The sequence below is a fragment of the Neolamprologus multifasciatus genome, chromosome 14, assembly GCF_963576455.1.
Source record: "Neolamprologus multifasciatus chromosome 14, fNeoMul1.2, whole genome shotgun sequence".
In the NCBI taxonomy this organism is placed as follows: Eukaryota; Metazoa; Chordata; class Actinopteri; order Cichliformes; family Cichlidae; genus Neolamprologus; species Neolamprologus multifasciatus.
Window position 1 is genome coordinate 19,590,955 of NC_140452.1, and position 26,513 is coordinate 19,617,467.

Consider the following 26,513-nt stretch of genomic DNA (forward strand, 5'->3'; position numbering starts at 1 on the left):
TGTTCGTGTTCGTGTGATGCTATCATGTTGCACCTCAGACTGTCCAGGTTATTTCCTACCAGATCTGGTAGGAAATAACCCAGGACACCTTATAAGGAGCATGCCCTCATGTTGTCAGCCATGCATACAAACACATGGGGGCCATCCAAACTAATGAGTAGCTTCAATAAAATTTCGACAAAATGGACTCACTTACTGCATCATTTTTCACTCTGACTTTTGTTGTATCAGAATCAGAATCTTTAGTGTTGTTATATCAAGGAAACACGGAACCATGAAACTGAGGTGCAATTCTCTCTTTGAGAAAAAAGAATAAAATTATTGACACTTTCGTCTTTCACAAAAACTGATTTTTCCATTCTAGAGCAAATTCAAGAGAGAAGGGCGGCAATTCCTATGCTGCATTGAGCTGCTACACTTCCACCCACATAATGGCAGCAGACAGCACATAACCACAGCAAGTGGAAGGGTGTCATAAGGAAGACACAGAGGACTGGAAGAGTGGGCTTTGACTGTAAGGCATAGAAAGTATTTTGAATCCTGATGGCAGCTTGATGGAGACAGCCATGTGATGATAGACTCGGTTTCAAAAGAACTGATGTAACAGTTTTTTGAATTATCCTTCTCCATGACCTCTTGTTTGTGTTTAGAGAGAGTAGCGTGGGGGGCAGAGTAGGCTCCTCCTGTAGAGAGAATTACCTGCCTTCCACGTGTGCTTCCCCACTTTAAAGAAAAATGTAAAATCTTTCACAATTCAAACTTTGACTCTGTTCACATCTGTCAGCATCAATCAGGACCAGCAAGCACCATCATGCTCCGAGGAAGGCAATCTCTTTCATTAAGGCTGGAGAGAAACCCCAGGTGCGCCTACATTTAACAACCGGCCTCCTCAACACCGTCTCTGATTTGCAGCTTCAGGCTGACCTGGGTAAACAGCTGAAGTTCCCACAGCACATTGAAAAAATATCCCTCCGACCAGACATGATCATTATTTCTGAGGCCTCAAAACATCTGATCATGCTGGAACTGGGAAGAGGGGATCAAGGAGGCCAACGAGAGGAAACACGCAAAATACCAGGAACTAGTGTAGGAGTACAGGGGAAGGAGCTGGAAGACTTTCTATGAGCCCACAGAAGTGGGTTGTAGGGGTTTTGCAGGGCGATTTCTCTGCAAAGTCCTGTGCTGGCTGGATGTGTCTGGGGCAGCCAAGAAGAGGGCCATCCAGGCTGCGAGCGAAGCAGCATAGAAACCCACAAGGTAGCTGTGGTTTCAGAGGGCTGATCCGTGGGTAGCTAATGGTGCAAGTCGGGGCCCGATCACCACAGACCAGGTTGTCTGAGCAAGGGTGTATCATGTTGTGAGACACCTGATGACCCCAGGATACATGAGTGAAAATGCGTGACAGTGCATCCAGGAGATGTTTCTTGCATAGTGACTGTGTTGACATCTGTCGAGTTTAATTCTCTTGATAAATATAAATAGGTGTCTACTGCTGTGAGCTGGTAAGCTTGTTAGACTAGCCCAGAAATACGGCCAGTTTAACATTTAAACTAACCGAGAGAATAAATTTGGACTGGGTATCATTAGGATGTCACTGGGGAACAGATGGAGTGTTTTGCTCTGCTGGCACAGCATTTGGCCTCTTCTTCTGGCAGTAATAGTCCAAAGAAGACAGACCCCCACCCCTACCCTACCCTCCCCCCCACCCCCCACCCACTCTTAGATGCAGTTATGTACCTTTATTTGATTGGCAGAAAGTGTAACAAAACAGACAGGTTGAGTCAAGAGCACCTCAGACCATGTGCTCAGCTGTTGCACAATCACAGTTTCACAATTAAATCATGCTCCATCACAGATGGAAATTTTATTTTAAAACTCTTTTAAAACTCTATGCCTGGTTGGATCCCTTTTTGCTTCCATAACTCTTTATGAGATAGATTCAGCAAGATGCTGGAAACATTTCTCAGAGATTTTAGTCCATTCATATTCACATGACAACAGCACATATTTGCTGCGGATGTTTGAGCATATCCTTAATATCCTTGCTGCATATCCTTAATCCAACCCAGTTCCAAAGAATTTGAATCCAAATGCAGATAAAAAAACAGCCTTAATTGAACTCAAAAACATGCTTTTAATAATATGGTTGTAGAAAAGTCCATAAACAAAAGTGAAAGTAAATTGTAGGCACACGACACAAACGACTATCAACTACTTACAATAGGAACCAACTAAACAGGAAAACACCTAATACAGAGACTTTACCAGAATATAAACTGAGAAACAGTAAAAAAGTAATGGAGCTCAGAGAGCAAAAAAAATCATCAACCAACAAACAAAACTAGTAAACTAGTCCTTTGTTTATTTATTTCTATATTGTCTATGCTATACAAATGTAAGTTATTATTATTGTTATTGTTATTGTTATTGTTATTGTTATTGTTATTGTTATCCATCCATTCATTCTCCTCCACTTATCCTTAATAGTGTCTTTGGAGTGCTGGAGCCTATCCCAACTACCATAGGGTTACAGGCAGGGTATCTGAACAGGTTGCCAGTCAACACAACGATGCAGACAATCATTCACACTCACTTTCATGCATATCACAATGTCACAATTTGGATCCACCAATACCCTAATCCACCTAACTGGGGTTTAGCTGGAGTTTGCATGTTCTCCCCATGTGCATTCTCTCTGGGTACTCTGGCTTCCTCCCCAGTCCAAAGGCATGCAGTTAGTGGGATTAGATACTATTACTATTATTGTTACAAAACTTAAAAAATAAAAATGACAGACAAACTGAAAACTCTTAATAGTAATCGTGAGAAAACTCGAAATGAGTCCACAAAACCACTGACCATTACACTGTAACCACAATACAGGAAGCTAGTTGAGAGCTCGCTTTTATGGTGGTACATTTTTATGGCTAATAACTTGTTAGAACAAATGCTAGTTATTTTATTTTATTTTTTAAAAAAATACAAAAGCCTAAGTGATGGATGTTCTTCCAACTGTCAAGTGTATTTTCATATCCTTCCTCACTCCCGTTTCATTAGCACTGCTACTGACCAACCTAAAGAATTCCCAAGGAAAATGCTTTGGTTAATGATAGTTTCCCTTTAAGTCTTAATAGCTCTTAATTTCTGAGTACTTTTAAAGATAGAAGTATACTTTTTCTGCTAAGACAATGTTAATTTTAATAACCATACACTGAGCAGTAAGAGCAATCATGCATCGGCCTCAACTACACACATGCAAACTGTATTTTGCATTGCTGTTGAGAAGATACGGATATGCTCCACACACCGTTAACTGAATACATCATAGCAATACTATAAGATAAGGAAGCATTTACTGATTTTTCAGTTTAGGAACTTCCCTTCCATCCATTTCCTTTTTTTTGCTTGCTTGGGACTTTCCACAGCATTGTCCCACATTTTCACACTTGTAACAGTAGTTGATAAAGTAATTCTTATGTTATTAGAATAGTAAAACCCATCTGTGAATCAAGCACGATTGTTTTGGTGTTGTTAGAATTTTTATTCATTGAACAAACACTGATGTCATATACATTCTGGTTGATTTTTTTTCCATTGCTGAAACAACACACATTTTCGCACGACACAAAATGATACACGAAACTGCAGATGTGGCTTTTGGGGTTTAGCAGAAGATTCCAATAACTGACAAGTAAGACCTATTGATGTCTTGTGCTAAAAATACAGTCTGCAGCACAATGTATGCACAGTGTTGAGCTTGAACTAAACCAAAAAAAGGCATTCTAAATGAGATAAGACAGTTTAAACACATTAAATTATGTTTTAGACAGCAGTTCAGTCTTTGGAAGAAAACGTTTATTTTCTCTCTCAGTCTTCTTGTCTTTTCCCTCGCGGTCTGGTTTCTTGCAGAATGAGTATAGGAAAAGTACCAGCTTGTTCTTTCTTGTCTTCAAACTATAGTTACTAAAATTCTTGTGTTGTATTCAAAGAGAGGGAAAAATTCCTATTGGACCTGTCAGTTCTGATACCCACAGATTTTCAGGACTTCCAACATGGACTTTTACAAACATTGCATAGACTAAACCTGGTTGCTGTCAAAGCTTCACTTATTATTTTTATACTACTAACAAAAAGACAAAACCATCACAGTCTACATTAAATTGTCTTGCTGTTACCTCCTATTGTCCTGTGTTTCAGCAGAGGAAAAACAAAACAAAACAAACAAACAAAGTAAAAAACCAGGAATTGGGTTCACAAGTCTGAATTCATTTAGGATTTTCTCTAATCAAGAAGGAAGTATGGATTAAGGTTCAAATATATAGATAAACTCACTTAAAACTTTTAATAAGTGATGCTAAAGATTCTACAGTGTGTTTAACTTGACAAGCGTCACATTAGTGATCATGACTGACTTTAACTGTCAGTTATGAACAGTATTTAGACAAAAAAATAACATGTACAAATATACAGTCTTATATTTTAGGGGTTATAATTTCATCTATTCATTTGAGCTTACTTTGAGTTGTTCCTTCATCAAAGATTGACTACAAATGATGTGTTTTAAGCACCATACATATTAAACTCATTTCAAAATTATTCTGTTTTCTATTCAAATATAATGTGATGACTTCAATAAATTAAAATTTGTTTGAATTAAAGTCTGATTGAAAGATCTCGATGGCTCAAAATTTCATTAGCATGTTTTACTGGCAAGTTGCATAAAATCCATGTAGATCAGGCAAGATTATTTTGTTATTGTGAGAATGTTCATTCAATGTAAAAAAGATAAAATAAGATAAAGAACCCCCCCCCCCCCCCCCAGAAGAAAGACCTCCTGAATCAGAGTTACATTTGAACAGTTTGATTAAATTATCTTCACACATAAAGGTATTTGAGATGTGTTCTTTGATGTGCATGCAGTCTGCATTCACAATATGACTTATACGGGAAATTTTGCAGGTGTGGTTTTGTTGAGGTTAAGCAGAAGATTTCAAGACCTGACAAACAAACAAACATACAGATGATCTGCTAACCACTGAATGTGCTTATCGAAATTCACAGATAGAACTAAATTAAACCTAACCAATAAAAAAAAGTCTTCTAATTGACATCAAGAACTCACACATACGAAACAATATTTTGAGATAGCTTTCAATTTGGGGTTTGGGGTAATGAATTTCTTTTCCTTTCCCTTATCATGTGTCACTTGCAGAATGAATCTGGGGGGAAACACAACCTTGGTTGTTCTTGTTTTTTAACTATATCCACTAAAATGCAATGTACTGTTTTTTGTGTGGTGCCTAGACAGAGGCAAAGGTTTTGTCGATGTCCTCGATGCTCAGTGGCAATGTGAAGGTGAGCTGATTCCTTTGGAGCTGTCAGTCCTGAAGCCCAGAGAGTTTCTTGTCTATCAGCATGGACTGTTCCTGATGCACACTCTGCATAAGCTAAAACTGGTTAGTGTCAAAGCTTCACTCTCACTCTGTTGCGTACTGTGAAACAACTAAAAGCTGTAGTCTTTGGCCCTTTGTTATGTGAAATCATGTCTATACCATTTGATATGTCAGGAAAATCACAACAAGATTTCCTTACAAATCGCACAAATGTTTTCTTGTGGATGAAAGGATTAAAAAAATTTTGGTCTAAGGTCAGGGTCACTGGGCCCTCATAAAATGTGTGTTTTTGAATATAACTCAATTCACCGACTGGGCATAAAAAGAGCATGGTTTGAAGATGTGCTGGGAAAACGAACCATCTTATCCTCATAGTTTTTATCCTATTTATAATACAGGAGAAAAAGCTCAAGGCAGCAGACAGAAGCTGTATCCTACGTGGGCTAGATATTGTGATTTTCTTAATCAGTGACTGTTGTCCAGAAATCTCAACCTTGCTGTTTTGTTTTTTGTTTTTTTCATATCTTTTCCTTTCGCCTAAATATAGCTATTTATCTATTACATGTTCAGTTATTAATTATATACTGGATATATTTGAATCCATGCATACATTTGTCTGAATGTCTTTTTTAACATTAGCATGGCTTGAACTTAAGCTGGAATGTTATAGGAAAATAAAATTGTTCTTTTTTTAACAGACTCCAGTCATTTCAATCGAGATAGCATCTAGTCTCCCAAACAACACCTATTTCAACAATGTCTTCAGAAATTCCTTCTTTTATCAGGTAAACTTAGAACTATATAAAATATATATATATATATTTATATATATATTAAATGTTCCAATTAAATCTAGTTTAGAGTGTAAATCTCTGATGTATGTTGACAGGAAGCCGCAGAAACTCTCTTTGTCCGTCGCCAGAGGTTGCTCTCAGTTGGAGGCTTCTCTCTCCTACTACTCCATTGTCTGTCCCATATCAAAATTAACGACATGAGCTCTGACTCCAGTTCTGCCTTCCAGAGACTTTTTTTCAAGGTGCAAACACACTAAGTGTGCATGAATTAAATTGTTTTTTTTTCTTTTTGATATAAAAAAAGGCCTTTAATGAGCTTTGATTTTGCTTTAAAGCCAAACTTTACATTTCAGGTTACCTATTGTTTTATTCTAGGTTGGATGACTTTTGCTCTATGGCAGTGTTTGTTGGAATTAATTAGACTAATTTAATTTACTTCATGCCATGTCATAGGTACTCCAGGAATGTCTGGGTGAGCTCTTTCAGGCTAGGCTGGGTGCCTCTTCATCTGAACAGGATGCCAGTTTGTGTGTTTGGTATCAGAACCAAGATGCTTCAACAAGGAACATGAATGAGACTTGGTGTGGTTCTCATGCTGCTTCACTGCTTCAGAGACTTCACAAACCAAGCAGAGGATTGCTCTCTGAAGATGTAAGTATATAATCTATCTGTCTGAGTGAGTGAATGAGTGAGTGAGTGAGGGACTTTGACTGTTTTTTTGTGTCTGATTTTGATTTATACAAACAGGAAATTGAGAAACTTCAGAGGAAGCACAGAGAAACATCTTTATTCTCTCATCTTGAAGAACTTCTGAGAGAGAAGAGTTCTGAAGCCACTGAAAAAGCTGAAGAACAGCCTGGTTGAACATAGTGCATGGGTTTCACGTTTTCATGATAATGTTAAATATATAGGAAAATCTCAAATCTATTTAAGAAATAAATACAATAAAGGCAAAATTTACTATGTGTCTGACAAACTGTGCATTTATTATAATGCAGTCTGAAGGAGTTGTACAAACAGAAAAAAAAATCTCTGAAATAAAATTATAAACGGTAAATGCAATGAGACCAACAATAACAGTATCAACAATAAAACTTTCAAAAGTTCATATTGTGTTTTATGACGCCAAATTTATGGGAGGTTAAATATTTATTTTTTTTCCTTCTCAGCTTTCTTTAAGAGATTACTTGAAAAAAAATCTAAGCAAATTAAGCAATAAATCCAAAAAAATCAAGTTTATGCACATGAAAATCAAAACTTAATTGAGGCTTCTCATTTGACAACAACTTTTGGCTTGCACCATAAAAGCAAAGAATTGTTCTGCGTTTTACAGGTAACGTAAACGCCACACATAAAGACGTCAGTCCATATCTAGTGGTGAACGTTGAAGAGCGAAAGCAGAGGGCATAAAATGGCTGGGATTGCAGTGCGCCTTCTGGGAAATACCAGAACCTTCACTTTTGTTCAGTAAGTTTGATGGAGACATAAATGATGATAATAATTATTCCACAGATGAGTCCGGCGATGTTCAGCGTCTTGGCTGTTTGTGATGCATCTTGAGCTCTGTCAATGTCTCCGCGTCCATTTGCCGACTCTACCTTTGAAAGACAGAAATCAAAACGATTCAATTTCATTTCAGTTTTCTAGAAGAGAGTTTACTTGAAGTAAAAAAAAAATTAAAGTAAAATTTCTGCTGCTGAGCAATTCAGTTTTACTTTTGGGAAATAACTAAAGTAACAGTTGTTTAATCCCAGCAAATCAGACTTTTTTTTTTTTTAATCGATGCCCCAGTAATATTTTTTTTAAATAAAATTTAAATTATTTTTCCGTCCACTTTCAATATATTTTTATTAGAAAATATATTATGCTGCAGAATACTAAAAATTGGTTTGAATGTGTGCAGGAGTACATATAAAAAAGGTTTAGTGTTCAGTATATATTACCTACCTTGCTAGAATAGATAATAGCTGCAATCCCGAGAGGCAGACAACAGCAAAAAGTATTAAATATGGACCATCCAAGATAAGATGAAGGAGGAGTTTGGCGTACTTCCATTGTATCCCTCTGTCAACTTCAAGTTGATGAGAACTATGATTCACTGGCAAATGTCTGTATTAAGTGGCTGGTGGGGGTTGTGACTCGCATCATTTTATCGGGGAAGGTGCAGGGTGTGGTTTGAGTGAATATTCAGTGTTGACGAATGAACTGTATTATCTTCATCATTGTGATATGAATATATTACAGTGAAGACAGCCCGAAGGATAAATATGAGTATATTGCTTTCTGTCTCTTTCGACCGTTTCTTTCTATGTGTTCTATCGTTATTTAAGTTGATCAAACTACGAAGGAAGATAATTCAAATGGTCCTGTCCCACATTCAGTGATTTCAGATCAGTTCAATTCAGTTTTATTTATAAAGTTTCAAATCACAACAGCAGTCGCCTCAAAGCGCTTTGTGCTCTAAGGCAGCGGTCTCCAACCTTTTTTGCGCCACGGACCGGTTTATGCCCGACTGTCACAGATTAGTAGGCAGAGGACTCACTCGCAGGACTCTGAAGTTTAGAGAGAAGGTGAGGGTTTATTTGCAATGTGACACCAAGTGAGAATATATATATACAGTGGAACAGATAACACGGGGCTCCAGGGAGTAGGGCGGGGTCCGAAGGGAAGGTCCAAGACGGGGGTACACACACGCTCTTCTTCAACTTGATCCGTAACTCACTCCAAATGTCCACACCAAAAAGCTCACGCTCACTCACACACATCCACAGAAATCCAGACGGCAGGGAAGACGGGCAGGAAGTCTAGAAGGCCTGTACACAGAGAAAAAAACAATGTCAGGAGGAAACTCTAGGAGATCAAAGGGAACGCTTTCATGGGCTAGGCTACACTGACGCTAGGTAGTGTGACGATCCAGCGAGGAAGCAGCCTCTCTTGCCATCTTAAGTAGTCTGCCAGGATGAGCGTGAATGAGCCACAGGTGCGTGTTCAGGGCGGGTTCAGGGGCGGGAAATCAAGGTCCAGTTCCGCCCTGGTGGGACAGGCTAAGACAAAAAATACACACACCACGACCTCTCCAGATCTTGAGAACCATGACACCCGACAATATTTTCACGGACCGGCCTTTAAGGTGTCGCGGATAAATACAACAAAATAAAACTAGTACCGGTACCGAAAAAAAGAAGATTTATTCATAACACACGTGAAAAGACCCAGGAAAGCCGAGTTAACGATAAAAACGGTAACAAAATAACGCCGAAAACCGATAAAAACCCTGAAAACCATACATTTCACACCTGAGCCTCAACTCTCGCGGCCCGGTACCAAACGAGTCACGGACCGGTATTGATCAGCTGATCAGTTATTGATTCTGACAGACTGAAGCACAAACTCAACTTAAGTTTTTTTACTTAAGTTGGGTTTGGGTTGGGGAGTTGGGGAGCAGTGCTCTAAGGTAAAGATCTTACGTCAATAAGATGGCAACAGTTGCAACGAAAAACTCCCTTTTACCTGGAAGAAAACTCCCGCAGAACGGGGTTCCTCCATGCAGGGGCGGATCTAGAGAAATTTTCTTAGGGTGGCATGAGGGTGGCAAAGAAATCAAATGGGGTGGCAAAATCGAAGCCCTTTTTTTCTTACACATATGCAGTTGGTTATATATGGTTAAAATAATCCAAATGCAGTAAGCATACACGTCATATAACTTAATTATTGTCTGTAGCCCGGAAAGCTACACAACATGGGGCGGTTCATTTACAAATGCAAGTCTAACTGTTTTTTTTGTGAGAAAACAGTCACATTGTTACAGCTTACATTACACAAATGTCAGAAATATGCACTGTCATGAACAAAAATTTAAACCTACTTTTTTCATGATTTGTTGGATTAACGCACTGAGGTCTGAAATACAACTGGCCATTTTTGACTCCTTTTGAGTTTACGTTTGTATTTCACCCTCAAATTGTTTCATTTTATTTTTTTCCCCCTTGCCTTGTTTGGTATCTTTTCAGCTCAACTGAATTTAGTTGTTTTGACTGACATATTGCATTAGTATTACTGATCTGAAATCACACAAAGAACTTAAAATCCTAGTTGTATTTTTTTACTGTAAAAAAAACCCCACAGACATGTTGAGTAAATTGTTATAACTTGAAATGCAAATATAAAATTTACATTTTGTAAACATATACAACTATTTGTCTAAAAATGCAGCCAATACACCTGCCGTTTTTTTTCCCATTTTGTATAAGAATTTAAAAATATTACTAAAACTAAAATGAGAGAACAATCAGGTGTCGCAATAAGATGCTCCACAAATGATGTGTGCCAGTAAAAAATAAGTTTGTCCACCAAAAGACAGAACAGCGCAGGGATAAACCTGCAGGCCTGACAACAGGAGGTGTATCACTCCACTGGTTTTCTACTTAGTGACAGTGTTTACATTGCAAATGTGCCTTTGTGACACAACACAAAACAACGACTACACAACACAACAACTACACAACACAACACACTAAGTATACACTCCACACTAAATGTCACAAATCTCCCACATCTAAAAACTCCCTCTCTCTCACTTGCTCGCTTGCTCTGTCTCGCTGCCGTTACCGTCACCCCCAAAACTTTTCCCTCTTCCTAAACAACCAAATCCCACATGTTGACTTTTTTTAAAATTGGGTGACATGGCACATTTTTCCACCGATAGGAAAGAGTTTTTTTTCCCTTTCTTTACTGTTTTGGCGCTGTCCTTAGAAAACTCTTAAAACACACACACACACACACACACACACACACACACACACACACACACACACACACAAACGTGATGATGGTATTTAGAAAAAAGTGTGGCTTCTATATATTATCATAACTCTGGATTTACTGGCCTGTAATTAAAATTAAAAAAACTTTGAAGTCTGAACTTTCAATGTTGGCTGAAATAGAGACTCAGCGTGGCTGCAGCTTGTTGCCATGTCAGCTTACACCAGTCATGTGATTTGGAGGTGCAGCGTGTCTGTGGACCACAGAGGGTTAATAACACTCACCTTCCTTCCATTTCCACAGTGTAACATCCCACCACCTGTGTAAAAAGCGAAATTCCCATGGTGTTGTTCAGAATGTGCTCTGGCACAATGATAAGCATGCTTGCTACTGAAAACAAGAAAAAAGCCGGTCCTGCTATGGGCTGAACCATTTGCTAATGGTGGAGGGGGGGAACACTATGCAATATATTCAGTTTTAGCATTTATATTCACTGTTGACTGTAACTATGTATACACTCAAAATGTTAATGCTATCTTATTTTAATAAACAACACTGTCATGTGCAAAACTGGGATGGCACTTGGGGTTGCAAGGGATCATTTTAGGGTGGCACTTGCCACCCCATGCCACCCTTCTAGATCCGCCCCTGCCTTCATGGGCCTCTGTCCCTCTGTACATCTCCTCTGTCTATCTTGTGTGTGTGTGTGTGTGTGGGTGTGTGTGTGATTTGGTTTTTGGTCAGAAGCGGGACTCGGCCTGAGTTTCTTCTTAGATTGTTCAAAGAGCGCTGTCATGACAGAGCTGCCGAGGACCTGGTTGAAGTCACACCCACATCTGTTTTGAGTTTTAAACAAAATTTGGAAGTGACAGGAGCTCTAAACCTGACTATTTATTCTCAGGTACGGGAAGGAAAACGTGGCAGATTTTTCTATTAATTTTTTGATTCTGGGGGGTTAGGGTGTGTGTGTGTGTGTGTGTGTGTGGGGGGGGGGGGGTAGGAATACATATACATACACATATACAAAAAACTGATACAAACACCTGAGGACCCAGCCTTCGTGGTCTAAGTGGGCCTCCAAAAGCCAGGTAGGCCGGAAGTGAGCGACTGTGACGGTCTAGCCTTTAGAATTACGTCACGAGCTCTCTCGGTGGAGTGAAACTCTCCCGTCTGCTCCTTGCTATCTAAATATAACAGGACACTGGCGTAAATTCTCGACCATCTCACTCTTCTGTTTAATCAGTTTTCTGTTTGATGTTAATTCAGCTGTGTGAAAACCCTGGAGGAACCCACCTGGAGGATTAATAAAGTTTTATTTAATCTAATCTAATCTAATAACTTTAATCTCAGCCAAACCAATTTACTCAGGAACAAATAAAACACTGATTTAAAGTATGATTAAAGTTCAGCCTGATTAATATAAATGTCACTGACAGTTGCTAATATATTGGAAAACCAAAATCCTTACCACTCACTTGATGTCTTTCTGTCCAACAACTCCTTTTCTAGACTTGTAAGAGTTTGATGGTGGAGTGCTGGTCCCGAGCCTCAAAAACAGTAAGAAGCAACCAGAGGGAGAAAAACCATAAAAGTATTCAGAAGCTGTATTGGCTGTGCAACCATTATAACCTACAACACAAAAGGTCAATGTAGACTTCATACAACCAAATTAGAATAGCACATATAGTATTAAAGGTGTGTGAAAAGCAGCAGGTGTGTGATTGTTTGCAGGTGAGAACCCGCAATGAGTTCTGCACTGGCGAGAGAGAGAACAACAACAACACTGCGATCTTAGATGAGATCTCTCGCTGGGGAGACACGGGGAACCATGACAATTTCCTTTTCAGCTTATAGGTTATTTGCTTTAAGGCATGCATTTGAGAGTTGTACCAGGGAGCCAAGAACTTTTGGTTTGAGGCTTCTTGAGCCACAGCATCCAGGGCAGTGTGCAGTGAAGATGTAACATTGTTAACAAGATAATCAACCTCAATAGAAGTAGATTTGTAGAAATGAGAGCTGTTCCATCCAAAGTGAGATGCCATCACTCCTAACAAGACCAGGTTTTTCCCCAAAAGTTTCCCAATTATCTAAAAATCCCACGTTATTTTAATAGACATCAGCAATTTAAGGAAAACATGTGACTAAATATGCCACTCCCAGTCTGATTGGGGAGGGGACCAGAGTAAAGTACAGAGTCTGACATTGTTGTGCAAATTTACCAACCAATATGAATTTCATATACATCATGGATTGGTGCTGACACAAATTATTATTTTACTAAGTCAACATTATCGTTGGCAAGCATTTTCAGGGTTCATTCAGTGTCCTACCAAGGCCCCTGGACAACAGTCCACATTGGTTGCAGGTGTCTCTAACTCTAACTCTCTAGCTAACTGTGGCTACGCGGTCTTCGCACCAACTACAGAGGCCTTGTTTTTCAGAATTTTCAAGGTTGCAGATCTTCAACTGATTGAGTAAAGACTGCGAAGTAGCTAAACATTTGACACACTGAGCAGGAAAGTGTGGGAGGATCAGATGATGAAGTCATGCTGCTCGGCCGGGACCCAAGTTAATAATCCTGAATCCAGTTGCTCACACCTTTTCTCTTTTTGTGCTGGTCATTTCTCTCGCCTTCCTGTGGTTATAATAACATTAATTACTTTTCTATAAATAAGTCAAAAGCAGTGGTTCTGACAAGTTTGCAGCATTGTGTTTTTAACACTGGCAGGCACAGTAGATTGTCTAACCACGTGCTCACTTAGGTGTTAAAATTACATACACAGTCTGTAGAGCCTGCCATCAGCATACCCACAACACTTTCCAGATAAACACATGCACACAGTCTTTCTCACTGTTGTTGTTTCTTTCTGTGTCTGCCACTTCCCACTATCTTCGTCTCTGTGTAACAAAAACTACTATCACCTTATTGTGTTGTCTACCTTGCACCCTGTTGCTCTCCTCTGAAGGAGAGAGTGGTTTACATTAAGCAGTGACTTGGTGAGGATTTCTTTATACTTATACTCTTTCAGTCACTTTTCATACACAAAATAAAAGTTTGGGTGAGCAGGTGAGTTTTGGTAGTTGTGTTTTGCTATGCTGTGTGCACTAGGAAAAACTGGTGTTTTAGAGAAAATCTATCTATTGTTATTTTCAAAGATGATTTAAAAGAGGAATTTATTATTTAGATAAAGAAAAATGGCTTCTGCAGCAACATGTTAAAGAAATCACAGCAACATTTGTGAGACAACATAGGAGACCTTATTTGTGTTGTACAGAACTGTTTTGTTGTGTGTATATGATGTTTGTCATGTCAGAATGTTATTAGTCTGTCTTACAATGCATTGTCAAAATGTAAATATGTGCTACCCCAGGAATAGTAGCTGCTGCACTGCTGCAGTCAATAAACTAAACTAAACTAATTAGAGTCTTTATGTCATTTTAATAATGTGAAAGTGAGTCGCTGATCAAGAAAACATATCATAACTGTCATATTAGGTTCAGATCACTCATTACAAAATAAAACAAAGCAAAAATCATTTAATTAGTTTTATATAACCTACAACACAGAATACATAAATCCAGAGACATATTTCATTTAACAACTCATACATATTTTTGGCATGTACCACGTTGAGGTCAAGGCATTCTTTTGTTATTTGCATTGACAACCAATTAAAGCAATACACAGAGGTGAACAAGCATATAAAGGTATTACTTTGTATTTAGAGATGGATGCTGAAGAGAGAACGCAGACAGTAAAATTGCGGTGTGTCTTCTTCCCAAAGCAAGGACCTTCAATGTTGTTTTTTTAATTCCTGAATTTCTTGGACTTTGTAAATAACAAAGATGGTGATGAAAATGCTTCCCAGGATGACTGAAGCGATGTTCAAGGCCATGGCAGTTTGTGATGCATCCTCAGCTAGAGCTATTTCTCCACGTTCGTTTGCAGCTTTCACCTTTAAAGTTTTTAATAATCAAAGCTCAGTTTCATTTTACATGCAATTAAAGATGTGAGAAGAAGAGTGTATGAAAGTCATCAGTGAAATGTTTGCTATAAGCAATTCAAGTTTTTCAATTTCACTTGTAGGACATGATTAAAGTGTAACATACAGTAGACCTGTTTAGAACTTCTTATTATCTACTCAGAAAGCATTAATTGAATACTCATGAATCTGACTGGATTTCTTAGAATTTGCTGTATATTTCAATGATTTTACATTGACAGTTTAATTTAAATAAAAATCATCTTTGTAAAACACAAAATGTGTTTTTAAGCTGTGCATCAGAATAAAGAGAATCAATGAGAAAAACAAGTTCAGCGAATGTTACCTACCTTCTTAGAGTAACGAATGGCAAAAGCCCCAAGAGGCAAACAGCAACAAAGAGCACTGAAGTAAGACCATCCAAGATAGGATGGAGGAGGAGCACGAGTTTGGCCAATTTCCATTTGGTCCTCTTTGCCAACTTGTAGTAGATGAGAATTGTGAATTATTGGCAAGTGTCTGGATCGAGTGGCTGGTGGGGCTTATGACTCACATCGTTTTATTGTGTCGGGGTGTGGTTTAACTGCTTACATAGAGCTGACCTCTTTGTGATATGAATGTAGGTCAACACATTTTTAAAGAATTTCCAAAAATGAGGTAAATAAGAAAAACAATTGCATATACAAACAATATGCATTTACACTAATTTGTGCTTCTGGAGCTAAAGGAAGATTTTGATCTCTACAATTATTTTCTTTTTGGTTTTTACCAACTTTAGTTCTTTCCACCTAAATAAAAGTTTTGTTTTTCTAATTTTTGACTGAAAATCCTGCATATAGGTCTTTCTGTCAAAAACATGATTATTTTTTAATTCAGTTCAATTTAACCTGGTGCACTATGAGAAAGCACTTGACAACAGTGGCAAGGAAAAACTCTCTTTTAAAAGAAAGAAAGAAAGAAAGCTCTGGCAGAATGAGGAAAGCCATCTGCCATAACCTGTTGCTCTCACATTGAGAACGTTACTCTCACCACTCTTAAAACAGTTCTCAAAACAGTTAAGGGATTTGTCACTCAAACAGTTGAACAACAAAACCCTTTTCACTTGTCAATAAATGCAAAGTCAGTAAATCACTTCAGCTGTGCCCAGTGAATAAAATAATTTCACCAGTGTTTTAAGACTTAGACACTAAAAGATTTGAAACTTTTTTTACACAACTTCTTAAACTTGACCTTCAATAAACCGGTGGCTCTGACAACTTTGCAGCCAAGTAGATCGTCTAACCACAAGTTCACTCAAGTGTCACAGTTTTTCTTCATTCCTTTGATGCAGTTCTCACATCAGGAATGCATTTCCCCACCCACACTGCCTTTCTCATTGCGTTTGTACACTTGCTTCACTCCTAACCAGAGCTCTCACTTGTCTCACACTTGTTCATATTTTCCAGCGTTCAATTTATGTTTTCAGATGGAGCAATTCAAACTTTTTTCAGATTAACATAGTTGTGACATCTTTATAATATATACATAATACATAATATATTGTAAATTTTTAATTTGTGGGATTAATAGAGGCTGTCTTATCTCATCTCATCTCATCTCATCTCATCTCATCTTGCCCGTTTCATTTTGTCTCGTCATATCTTACCTTATCAGCTCCTGCTGGGATGCTGCAGTGTTTTGTTGTGGCTACATTTTCTTTATGGGTTTAGTATGAATCAGTGAAGCTTGTCATGAAATATATTTTTGTCAAATAAAGAAATAAAGAAATAAATAAATGATAGTGAGAGGTGAAGTAAACGTTTTCAGTAATTTAATGTGATGTGAGTTGTGATGTATATCTTAAGAGTAGGTCATGTTCTTATGGGGGCTCTGGTAACTCCTGGTGGCCTAGCTGCCCCTGGGTGGCCTGGGGCCTCTGATGCGCCGGCGGAGATGGGAGTCTCTTCAACTGGCGGTTAGTTTGTCACATCCTTGCAGGAGGCCTCTGCTCCACAGGAGTCTACCCTGCAGGTAGGGGAGGAGAGGAGAGGTGGAGAATGAACTCAACCTGTCTTATGTAGAATGGTGGATAATTGGATGATGGGGTGGGTGTAGTTTCCTCTGCGGTGGAGTTGGGTGGGTCACGCCTGGCTTGGCGGTGCTGCTGCTGTGGGCCCCGGTCTGGATGGGCCTTGGTGGGGGTGCCTATTGGGGTCAGCAGGTGAGCTGGCCCTAGGGAGGGGGCCCCCCATTCCTTCCCTCCCCACCCCCAACTGCCTGACCTCTTCCTGCTCCGTCTCACCCACCACACATGTAGGGCCTTGGGGTACAGGTGTGTCACTAGGGTGCAGGGGAAGCATTCCTCCTCTGTCCTCTTCTGTCCACCTGTGCCTCAATTTTATTCCGCAACCTAGACATCCACATTACTCGTAGTCTCATAACACATATTTGGGGGTGGGCACGATATACAGCATCCAGAGTATAGTTTGTATTTCCAACCTAATCTCTGTGGGGCCTCCCTGCTGCTGCGGAGTCAGGGCGGTCTGCTTCTCCCCACCCCAGGGAAGAGGGTAACACTACCTGGGTCTGGGTGCAGTTCCCCCTCTAGGGGCAAGGGTGCCAAGACCTGGGGTATAGAGTACGCTTGGGGAGTGTGATTGTGTGTACAGTGTCTCTCTATGTCTGTCTCCACGTTGGGTGAGTGCTGAGTATTTGCATATGAGAGCATGAAGGAGGGAATGGATGTTTGTATCTGTGTGTGCCTGTATGTCTGTGTCTATATGTCAGGTTGGGTATCAGACGCCACCTCTATAGGGACATCTCAGGCCCTCCAAGGTATGGAGGCCTATCTCCCCCCACCACTCCCCCTGCCAGTGGCAGACGCCCTCAGACATCGGTGCATTGGTGGTTCTTTGTGTCCGGGGGCGTCCAGGTACGCACTGGGTCACTCCTGGTGGCTGCTTGTCGAGGCCTGGAGCCTGGGGCTCGCTCAGGCCCCTTTGGGGGTGGGGTGCCCTCGTCCTCTCGGCCTGGGGCTCGGTCACTCTGGCACAGCTGGCTGCTGGCGGAGCTCACGGGCACGTCACTGCAACCCCCCCTGGCTTCTGCTCCGCGGCTGCTGAGTGACCCCTCATCTGGGACTCTCCTCAGCTCTTTCTGGGATAGTGGCGCGGCTGCCCCTCCATTGGTCCTTCTTGGTCTCTTGTGCTCTGAGGGCCTCTGGATGTCTGGAGCCTGGATCTCCTCCATACCTGCTTCATGCCCTGGAGGATGGGGCTATGGCTCCCCACACCCTCTAGCAGATCATTACACGAAGGAACCTTTTAAAAACAAGTGCGCTCATGCTCACAGGTGTACAAACGGGTGCTCACAGACACAAACTGCACCCTTTTTGGCTCCTACCTCAAAGCACACTGTGTGCTGTCAATCTTATGTGCTGCACGATAATATTCAATATTTAGTATTTAGTATTTACTGTTATATTCACATAGATTAACGCCATGATGTTGTCTATTATATTGCTTTTTTTTGCTTGTTTTCTCTTTTTTCTTTCTCAACAGGTGATCCAGGTGATTGATATATGTATTTTTTGTCTGTTTGTTTTTTTTGTTTTTTGCCCTTTATCACCGTTCCTCTTCCCCGCTGTTTCTCTTTCCCTCTTTCTTTCTTCCTTTTCTGGGGGAAATCCAGTCATGTCTGTCCCGTGTGTAGCAAGTGAAAATAAAATAAAATAAACAATAAAAGCAAAGGTGAACCAAATAGACCAATATGGCAAGGCCGGGATGGTCCATTTGGTAAAGTAAATCCGTTGGGCATCTTTCTTTGCCTTTAGACAATAATTCTGAATGCAAAAGAACCAAAAGGGACATGCGGGAAAAAAAAAAAAATAGAACAGCATGCAGCATCACGACATGTGAGCGGGCGGAGTGAGGTATGGGGTCTTCAGGGCAGGGGGGGCTGGGATGAGTTGGCAGTCTGGTTGGGGTCTGTGACGCTGGGCTTCCCTGCGACTGCCGGGCTGGGGCTGGTCTGCTTGCCCCAACCACAGGGAAAAAGGTAACATCTCTTGGGTCTGGGGGTCGATTGCCCCCCTGGGGGTGGTGATACCTGGACTTGGGAGTATAGAGTATACACCCCCCCGGGTGTAGAGGCCTAGCTCCACCCACAACACTACCTGCCGGTGGCTGATGCCCTCTGCCATTGGTGCCTTGGTGATTCTCGGCGTTCGGGGCTGCACCATACTCACTCCCGACGGCCTCTGGGACCGTAGCTTGGTCCGCCCTGGTGTGGCTGGCGGCTGGCAAGCCCTGCGGGCTCGCCACTGTAGCCCTCCTCTGTGGTTTCTGCACCTTGGTTGTTGGGTGACCCCACGTCTGGGGCTTTCCTCAGCTCTTTCTGGGAGGGTGGCGTGGTTGCCTCTCCGGTGGTCCTGCTTGGGTTTTTCGCACTCTGAGGAGCCTATGGAAGTACGGGCTCGGGTCTCCTCCGCCCCTGCTTCATGCTATGGCTCACCACACCCTCTAGCAGATCGTTACATGGAGAAGCCTTTTGAACTCAAGTGCGCTCATGCACACAGGTGTGCACATGGGTGCTCACATACACAAAAAAATTGTGTTATGCTGATTTATTTGTAAGCCATCTATGCCTGACCAATATAATATAATATAATATAATATAATATAATATAATATAATATAATATAATATAATATAATATAATATAATATAATATAATATAATATAATATAATATAATATTACATTACAGTCCTGCTCTATTTCACAGCTGGGCTGCTATCCCTGATGTAATCTATGGGCATGCCAGGTCTGCGCTGTTAGTTAAATAAAAAATGAATACATTTAAAAACCTTGTACTGATAGTGTTTGGAGGCAAATCTTGACATAGGGTTAGAATTGAGGTAGGGGACAGGACCACATGAATGAGCATGTATGCATGGATTCAAAGGTGTGGCTCCTATACTATAAGCCAGTAGAATGAGCAGAATGAGATGTTAAATCCTATACTGCCACATGATGGCAGAAATGGTTACAGAACACAGGTCATATCTAATTTCTACATATTGGTTGTAGCACAGTGCTTATTTCTTAAGGTTTCAGGGGAATAACCAGACAAGTTGGGCTCTGATTTCTTCCCTGATGGAGATTTCTATGAATAATATCTATTTCACACTATAATTACTTCTTAAGTTCTATCTTTTGATTCGGTAGAAGTATTTAGTGTGTTTAATCTCTACAGTTAAGCATTTGTTGCACGGTCCATCCCACTCTTTCTGTCTTAACCTTCAAAGCTCAATAAAATTTTAACATTCAAAATGCTTTCTATAGGCTGTAAATTATTTTATAAGCCTGTTCTTATCTATTATTATTCTATGTTATAAAGGCTATATATCCTTCAAGTCAGGGATGTGAAACTTACTTTACATCAAGGGCCTCATACAAAAAGTGGGTTCACTTTGATTTTAAGTGGTCCTGACTAGTAAAAATAGCTTCTTTTTTTTTTTTTTTTGTCAAAGTATAGTTTAACTGCACATTTAATCCTTGAGCTATCTGAATATAAGAACAAGTTGGAGGATTTCAACATAGCTGAACATGTTGCAATATACTGCTGCAGCTACAGAAAGGAATCTGTCACCTTTAGGCTAAAGTTGGAAAAATTACATATGTAAAATTACAGCAAAAGTTGTGGAAGCTCATTGCCCAGACTGTCCTCTAGAATATTTAAATTTCTGTATTTTCATTTATAATCATTTACTGCAGGATGGGTCACATGTAAAACATAATTTTAACTTCATTTGATGATCAAATTATTGTTCCTACATAAAAATATAGAATATATTTCAAGTAAGCACCACGACCTTGACTGCTTCTTGAGTGTGTTTATGATCATACAGACAGTAAGTTGAAAAACTTCAGTGGACCCAGGGAAATGCTTCTGTTTTCTCATCTTGAAGGAATTTTGGGAAAAGAGAATTCTCTGAAGGTGAAGACAAGACTGAATAAACATATGGTACATCTTTTATGCATCTAAATTAATGTTTAATTTACAGAAGGTTATAAAATCCAAGTCAGTGTAAGAAATGGAAAAAAAGAAAAACAGAGGCAAAATTTACCACATGGCCACCAGGTGCCAAAGCAAAGAAGGTGTCAAGTATCATAAACCCAATAATACAATATAGCTGATAGATGTTTTACAAACAGAAATGTTTAAAATAAGCCACAGACTATTTTCACTATCAAATTAAAAGAAGTACTTTTATTACAACACACACCCTTTGTTACAATTTTTATATATTTTCTTCTTTCATCACGGCCCATGCCAACATAACTGTAAATAAGACAAATAAAAACAATATTTTTTACAATAATATGCCTTTGTTTTCTTCCTTTTAGTAAATGGCACTCTAGTGCAGTACTCTGATGCTGACATGCACTCATTGTTCTTCCTATAATTTTTATATCATTTTGTTTGTTTTTTTTATTTTAATGGAAAAAGCCAATTAAACATAGTCTGCAAACACATGCGAACAAGGACCTACAGACATATATTACTAATTAATGATCCATGTAGAGGAGGTGTAGCACATAATTATAAAAACTTTTTCGATTTTTATTCTTTATTTTCTGGCAAAATTTGGCCTTCTCTATCTTACATAAATGTAGCTGTAATCCAGACGATGATGATGATTACTCCAAAGACTGTTCCGATGATGTTCAGGGTCTTGGCCGTCCTTGATGCTTTCTCAGCAATAGCTGATTCTCCCAGAGTGTTTGCATTTTGTGCCTTTAAGAAGAAAAAAAACTTTTTTTTCTTTTACATTTAACTTGCTTAGAGAAAATATGTGTATATGTGTGGTGGAAAAAATGATGTGTCAAAGAAATCTACCTTATAATAAGCACAAATCATTACAAATCAGCCTGGAGAAAACCTAAAAATAAAAATTCAAATATATTACTTTGATTTATCTGGTTATTTAAAAAAAAAACAACCCAGCAATGATGTTCAAAAAAACTGAAAAGCTTTGGATGATTGTTGCTCTGATCTTTCGGTGTGTCTCTGAAAGCAGGTACAGAAGAGCAAAAGTTTGAGCAGGGGAAAAAAAAATCTTGATTCTCAGGGAATGTTTCCTACCTTGCAGGAAAAGATAATAGCAGGAATCCCAAGTGGCAGACAGCAGCATAAAGTGTTAAAGATGGACCAACCAAGATAGGATGGAGCAACAGCGTGGGTCGCGCCTTCTTCCATTGTGTCAATCTCTTGTACTTTACTTTATGGTTTATTGGTCAGTGTCTGGATCCAGTGGCTGGTGGGTTTTGTGACCCAAAACCTTTTATACTTCAGGGGTGTGGTTTTGGAGTTTAATAGCTAACAGCTGCATGTATGTGTGGAACAAAGAAGGGGAAAACCCCCTCTATGCACTTCTAGAGGACTGAAAATCAAGAAAGATTCAAATGAAGCCAAGAAACTTCCCACTGTAAAGAGCCTCATCCCTGGTTGAGTCTGGAAGCAAAATCTGCTTGTGTAAATGTAATTAATTAATTACAACAGTTTTATTCTGTAGCTCACATTGATTTATGACACCCAAAACAATGTGTCATTGGTTAAATTGTTTTATTTTTGGTTTTCTATCTAATCAGAACATTGCAACAGAAATTAATTATTATTTTTGTTTGTTTTTACTTCTGTGACTTAACTCATTGTATAATTAACAGGATTAAGGAAAAATAAGTTTTGGTAGATAATTAAATCTGCCTCCTTCTTTGAAGTAGCTTTTTTATGAGATGGCACATTCAAAAGTTAAATTTGTACCAAATCATTGTAACTGTGCTGAGCATGATTACAAGATGCAATTACTATCATGGTTTGGTGCTGTGGAGGGCAGGATGAGGACCAAAACGCAGGAGTCACGAACACAGAAGGGTGAACTTAGAGAAGCTCTATTGCACTGTGCATATGTTTGGAAAATAAACTCACGAAAAAATACACTAAACCAAAAACTGAGAGCTGAAACGCTGGGAAAAAAACACGAACAGTAGGAGGGAACTGAGTGCAACAGGTGGAAACACAGCTGGGACTTATCAGATATAATGAGACAGAGGGAAAGCAAAACTCAAAACTCAAAACACTGAACACATGACACAAGACTATCAAAGTAAAAGAGGAAACACAAGCAGCATTGATTTTGGTTAAGAGCACCAGGTTTTGGAGACTACAGTGTCCAATGGCACACTTTGACAGATTCAAAGTTTACAAATCGGTGCATACTGATAAAACAAGCATAATTCTGGTCATGCTCACTAGTGGTGGTCATTATCTATCAGACAGGGAAGCCGAGCTTAGGTCACTAGGGGTCCATGATAAAATTTGGGCTCAATAATAAAATTTTAGATGGACATGAGCAGATGGTCAAATCAATTTTGTTTTTATTTTCATAGGCATCGTCACAAAACCTTTCCGTCACACCTCATGTCTTCTTCTTCTTTCTGTTGTTCCTTTTAGGGTCAACAAAGTGATTTCACCCTTTTCCTAGTCTCCTCTTCTGTCACACTGACTGTCTAGATATCCCCCTTTATCAGACCCATGACTGTCATATCCACACTCTGGCTTTTTCTTCTCTCCTGCTCCTTTTCAGTGTGTCTTCTTTCTTTCCTCTTTCTTTGTCTTTGGCCAGCAGTAGTTGTAGCCACCGTTTGTTCTGTCCTTATACAGGGAAAATAGAAGAGATTGACTCTCGCCTTTAGCTCACAAAAACAAATCACATTTTCTCTACATAGATAAACTCGGCCTTAGGACACCATTCCCAAACTAAATTATCCTTCTTTTCTTTTCTAACTGAGGAATATATTAACCGTATGAACCATAACATGAAGTAAATGTATTTTATTAACTCATGTAAGACACAACCAGTGGATAAAAGCACAATGAACCCAGGCAACACCCATTTCTGCTCTTTACATTCTCACTGCATATTCCCTACAGCAACACAGTCAAAAAACAATGAAATTCTGTTACGTTATAAGAAACAGAATTAAATACCTCAGTAAGGAATCAGATTCCTTATCCATCACATTTGCACTTTAACTGTTGTCCAACAGCACTAGAAGTGGTTGTTGTTAACCTGAGCCCCCACAAGCCTAGTATGGAAATCTCATTCTTTATGAGTCACACGTTTGATCTGGCCAAGATTTTAAGCTGGATGCCCTTCCTGACCCAACGTTCTCTATTTTGCTTGCACTCAGAGTACACTAGCTTGTGGCCCACCTGTGGTCTGGTTTTAGATCAATCCATGAATGCAATACTGCTATAGCAATCCCTCTTTGGAGTGAAACTGATGATTCAGTGTCTTTCTGTAGTGCAATTGAATTCTTGCCATGCAATTTGCATATCCGCTGTAAGCATTGGTCTAAGTGCTTCAAAAATGTTCCCTAACCTCAGATCAAATTTGGGATACAGGATGGCCTCTGTTATTCTGCATCAATTAAAAACTACAGGATAAGTGGAAGATGTGCCTGAATATTTATAAACAAACAAGATCAAATAGATGGATTAAAGCTTCATTTTGAAGCACTAACAATATATATGCATGTAATAGAAGTAGCAGAAAGCACACAGTGTTCAGTTTTGTGAGAAAAATGGCATGAATTACAATAAATTTACTGATGTTAAATGTTTTAAAAAGTAGAAACATTCACACTGATCTTTACAGATCAAGAAGAAGAAGACGTGGAGTCTTGTGGAGAGTTAGTACACAAAGGAAGATAAAGTGGAGCGTATTTAATGAATGACTGCTCTGTGCTGTCAGTATCTGTTGTCCACTGAGGCACGGAACTGCAGGAGCTAGATCCGGCCATACACAAGCCCCTGTCTGTAAGATTTTGCAATAACTCACACAATATGCATTCTGTCCTGCTCCAGTGCATACACTCTACCATGGAAGTTCACAAACTATAGTAAATATTCTTACACGGAAATTCACCAGATTAGACACGACAACTTTAGTCTGAAAACAACTATAATTTCTTAAAATTGCTTTTGTTTGATCAAATTAATTTTATGTGATTTGTTTCTGTGTCTCGCTGTGCTCTTAACCTGTGAAGCCTCTTTTCTGGAAATATTTTCAGCTTCCTAGTTTAAGACTTGTGTAGGATATTACACAGAACATTATACAAAAAAATCGAATTCAATTCGAGACCTTAAGTGATATAATTGTAACTCTATCTTCGTTTTCTTTGTGCAGATGTGGACAATGAGCCTCACTGTGTGTGATGATTTGGATCTGTATTAAATGTCAAGCTGTGAACACAGACAGCCTGTGAGGAGGGAGGCAGTGAGCTTTCCTGTAGTACCATACTTCATGTGGAGTCTTCTTGTAATAGACAGTAAGAATTCCTATTTTGCACAAGCAGCTTGGTACAAAGCCTGCCTTCTTGATTTCTTATTATTTTGCATTTTTGTCTCTCGTGCATGTTTCAGATCACCAAACAAATGTTAATATTAGACAAAGTTAACCCTAGGAAATACAAAATGCACTTTTTTTTTAAAATGATAATTTCATTTCTTATAGGGAAAACATGTCCAAACCTCATCAAGATGGGGTTTTTTTGTCAAATGTGAGATGAGCCTTTGACTCTTTCCAGTCAGCAGTGGTTTTCTTATTGGAACTATTATTGAATTGTGAACTCAAGTGAGGAAATTCAGGAATGCAGTTTTTAGATGCTGTTCTGGTTCTGGCTCTCACTGTGACTTGTTTAAAATCCTAATTTAAAAACTGTTCTTTCGTATTATTTGGGTTAAACTTTGTCTAATATTAAAATGTCTTTGACACATGTAAGTGTGACAAATAAAAAAAAAATCAAAAAGGGGGCACTGTTTTTTTTTTTTTAACATTTTGTTATTCTTGACTATTTTCACTGGTTAAGTATGAAACTTAAGAACGGATTTAGTCTCTTCATTAAGACTATTTTGAATATTCTGTAGTTAATTAAAGATGAAAAGAATGCAGTACATACAATGCAATAATAAAAGACCCACATCACTATAAATGGACAGCTAGACTCACAACATATTTGGATAGATGTGTTTTCAACCACAAGGAGGCAGTTTAGCTCCACTGTAGAGAAAAATGGACGATCCTGCTCCTATTGCGATAATATACAAGGTCTCTGCAGAATTCACAGCCCTCTGTCGTTATATTTAATATATGAGGGGCAATTTACAGCATAATATTTACTCCTTAAAGGAGTAATGGCACGAACTCATCACTAGTAGTACTACAACAGCTGCTGGTATAATAAGAATAAATATTTTATTTTTCTTTTCATTGGAATAATAATAATAATTAATTAAAAAGACTACTAATTTCTATGGTAGTGAGTGCTGCATTCAGATACTTCCTCTAATCGGCGATTAAAAAAACATAAACATAATTATGTAACACAATGCAGTTATTTCAGTGATAAAAAATATGTTAAATACCGTATTCATAACCATGACGGAACTAACTTACATTCACAATGAATCAGACACGTCTCAGTGCTATTTTGATTCAGTTTTGGCATAGCTTACTTATGTAGTTTAGGGGCGGGC

The 26,513-nt window shown here is 39.0% G+C and overlaps 1 protein-coding gene and 1 long non-coding RNA gene across 2 annotated transcripts in view; one reads left to right on the forward strand and one right to left on the reverse strand.

The window, feature by feature from the left end:
• Positions 1 to 7,051, forward strand: part of LOC146503951 (uncharacterized) — a 31,020-nt gene extending 23,969 nt beyond the window's left edge. Inside the window, exons 27-31 of the mRNA XM_085130791.1 lie at positions 5,305 to 5,456; positions 6,092 to 6,178; positions 6,283 to 6,429; positions 6,641 to 6,838; positions 6,935 to 7,051. Of these exons, the coding sequence (XP_084986917.1) occupies positions 5,305 to 5,456; positions 6,092 to 6,178; positions 6,283 to 6,429; positions 6,641 to 6,838; positions 6,935 to 7,051 (701 nt within the window). The remainder of the gene's footprint in view (positions 1 to 5,304; positions 5,457 to 6,091; positions 6,179 to 6,282; positions 6,430 to 6,640; positions 6,839 to 6,934) is intronic.
• On the reverse strand, positions 6,280 to 8,694 carry LOC146503952 (uncharacterized). Its single transcript, XR_014868714.1, has 2 exons — positions 8,131 to 8,694; positions 6,280 to 7,781 (listed from the first exon to the last, which is right to left on the reverse strand). It is a non-coding gene; the product is annotated as an uncharacterized LOC146503952 (long non-coding RNA).
• Between the last annotated feature and the right edge of the window lie 17,819 nt (positions 8,695 to 26,513).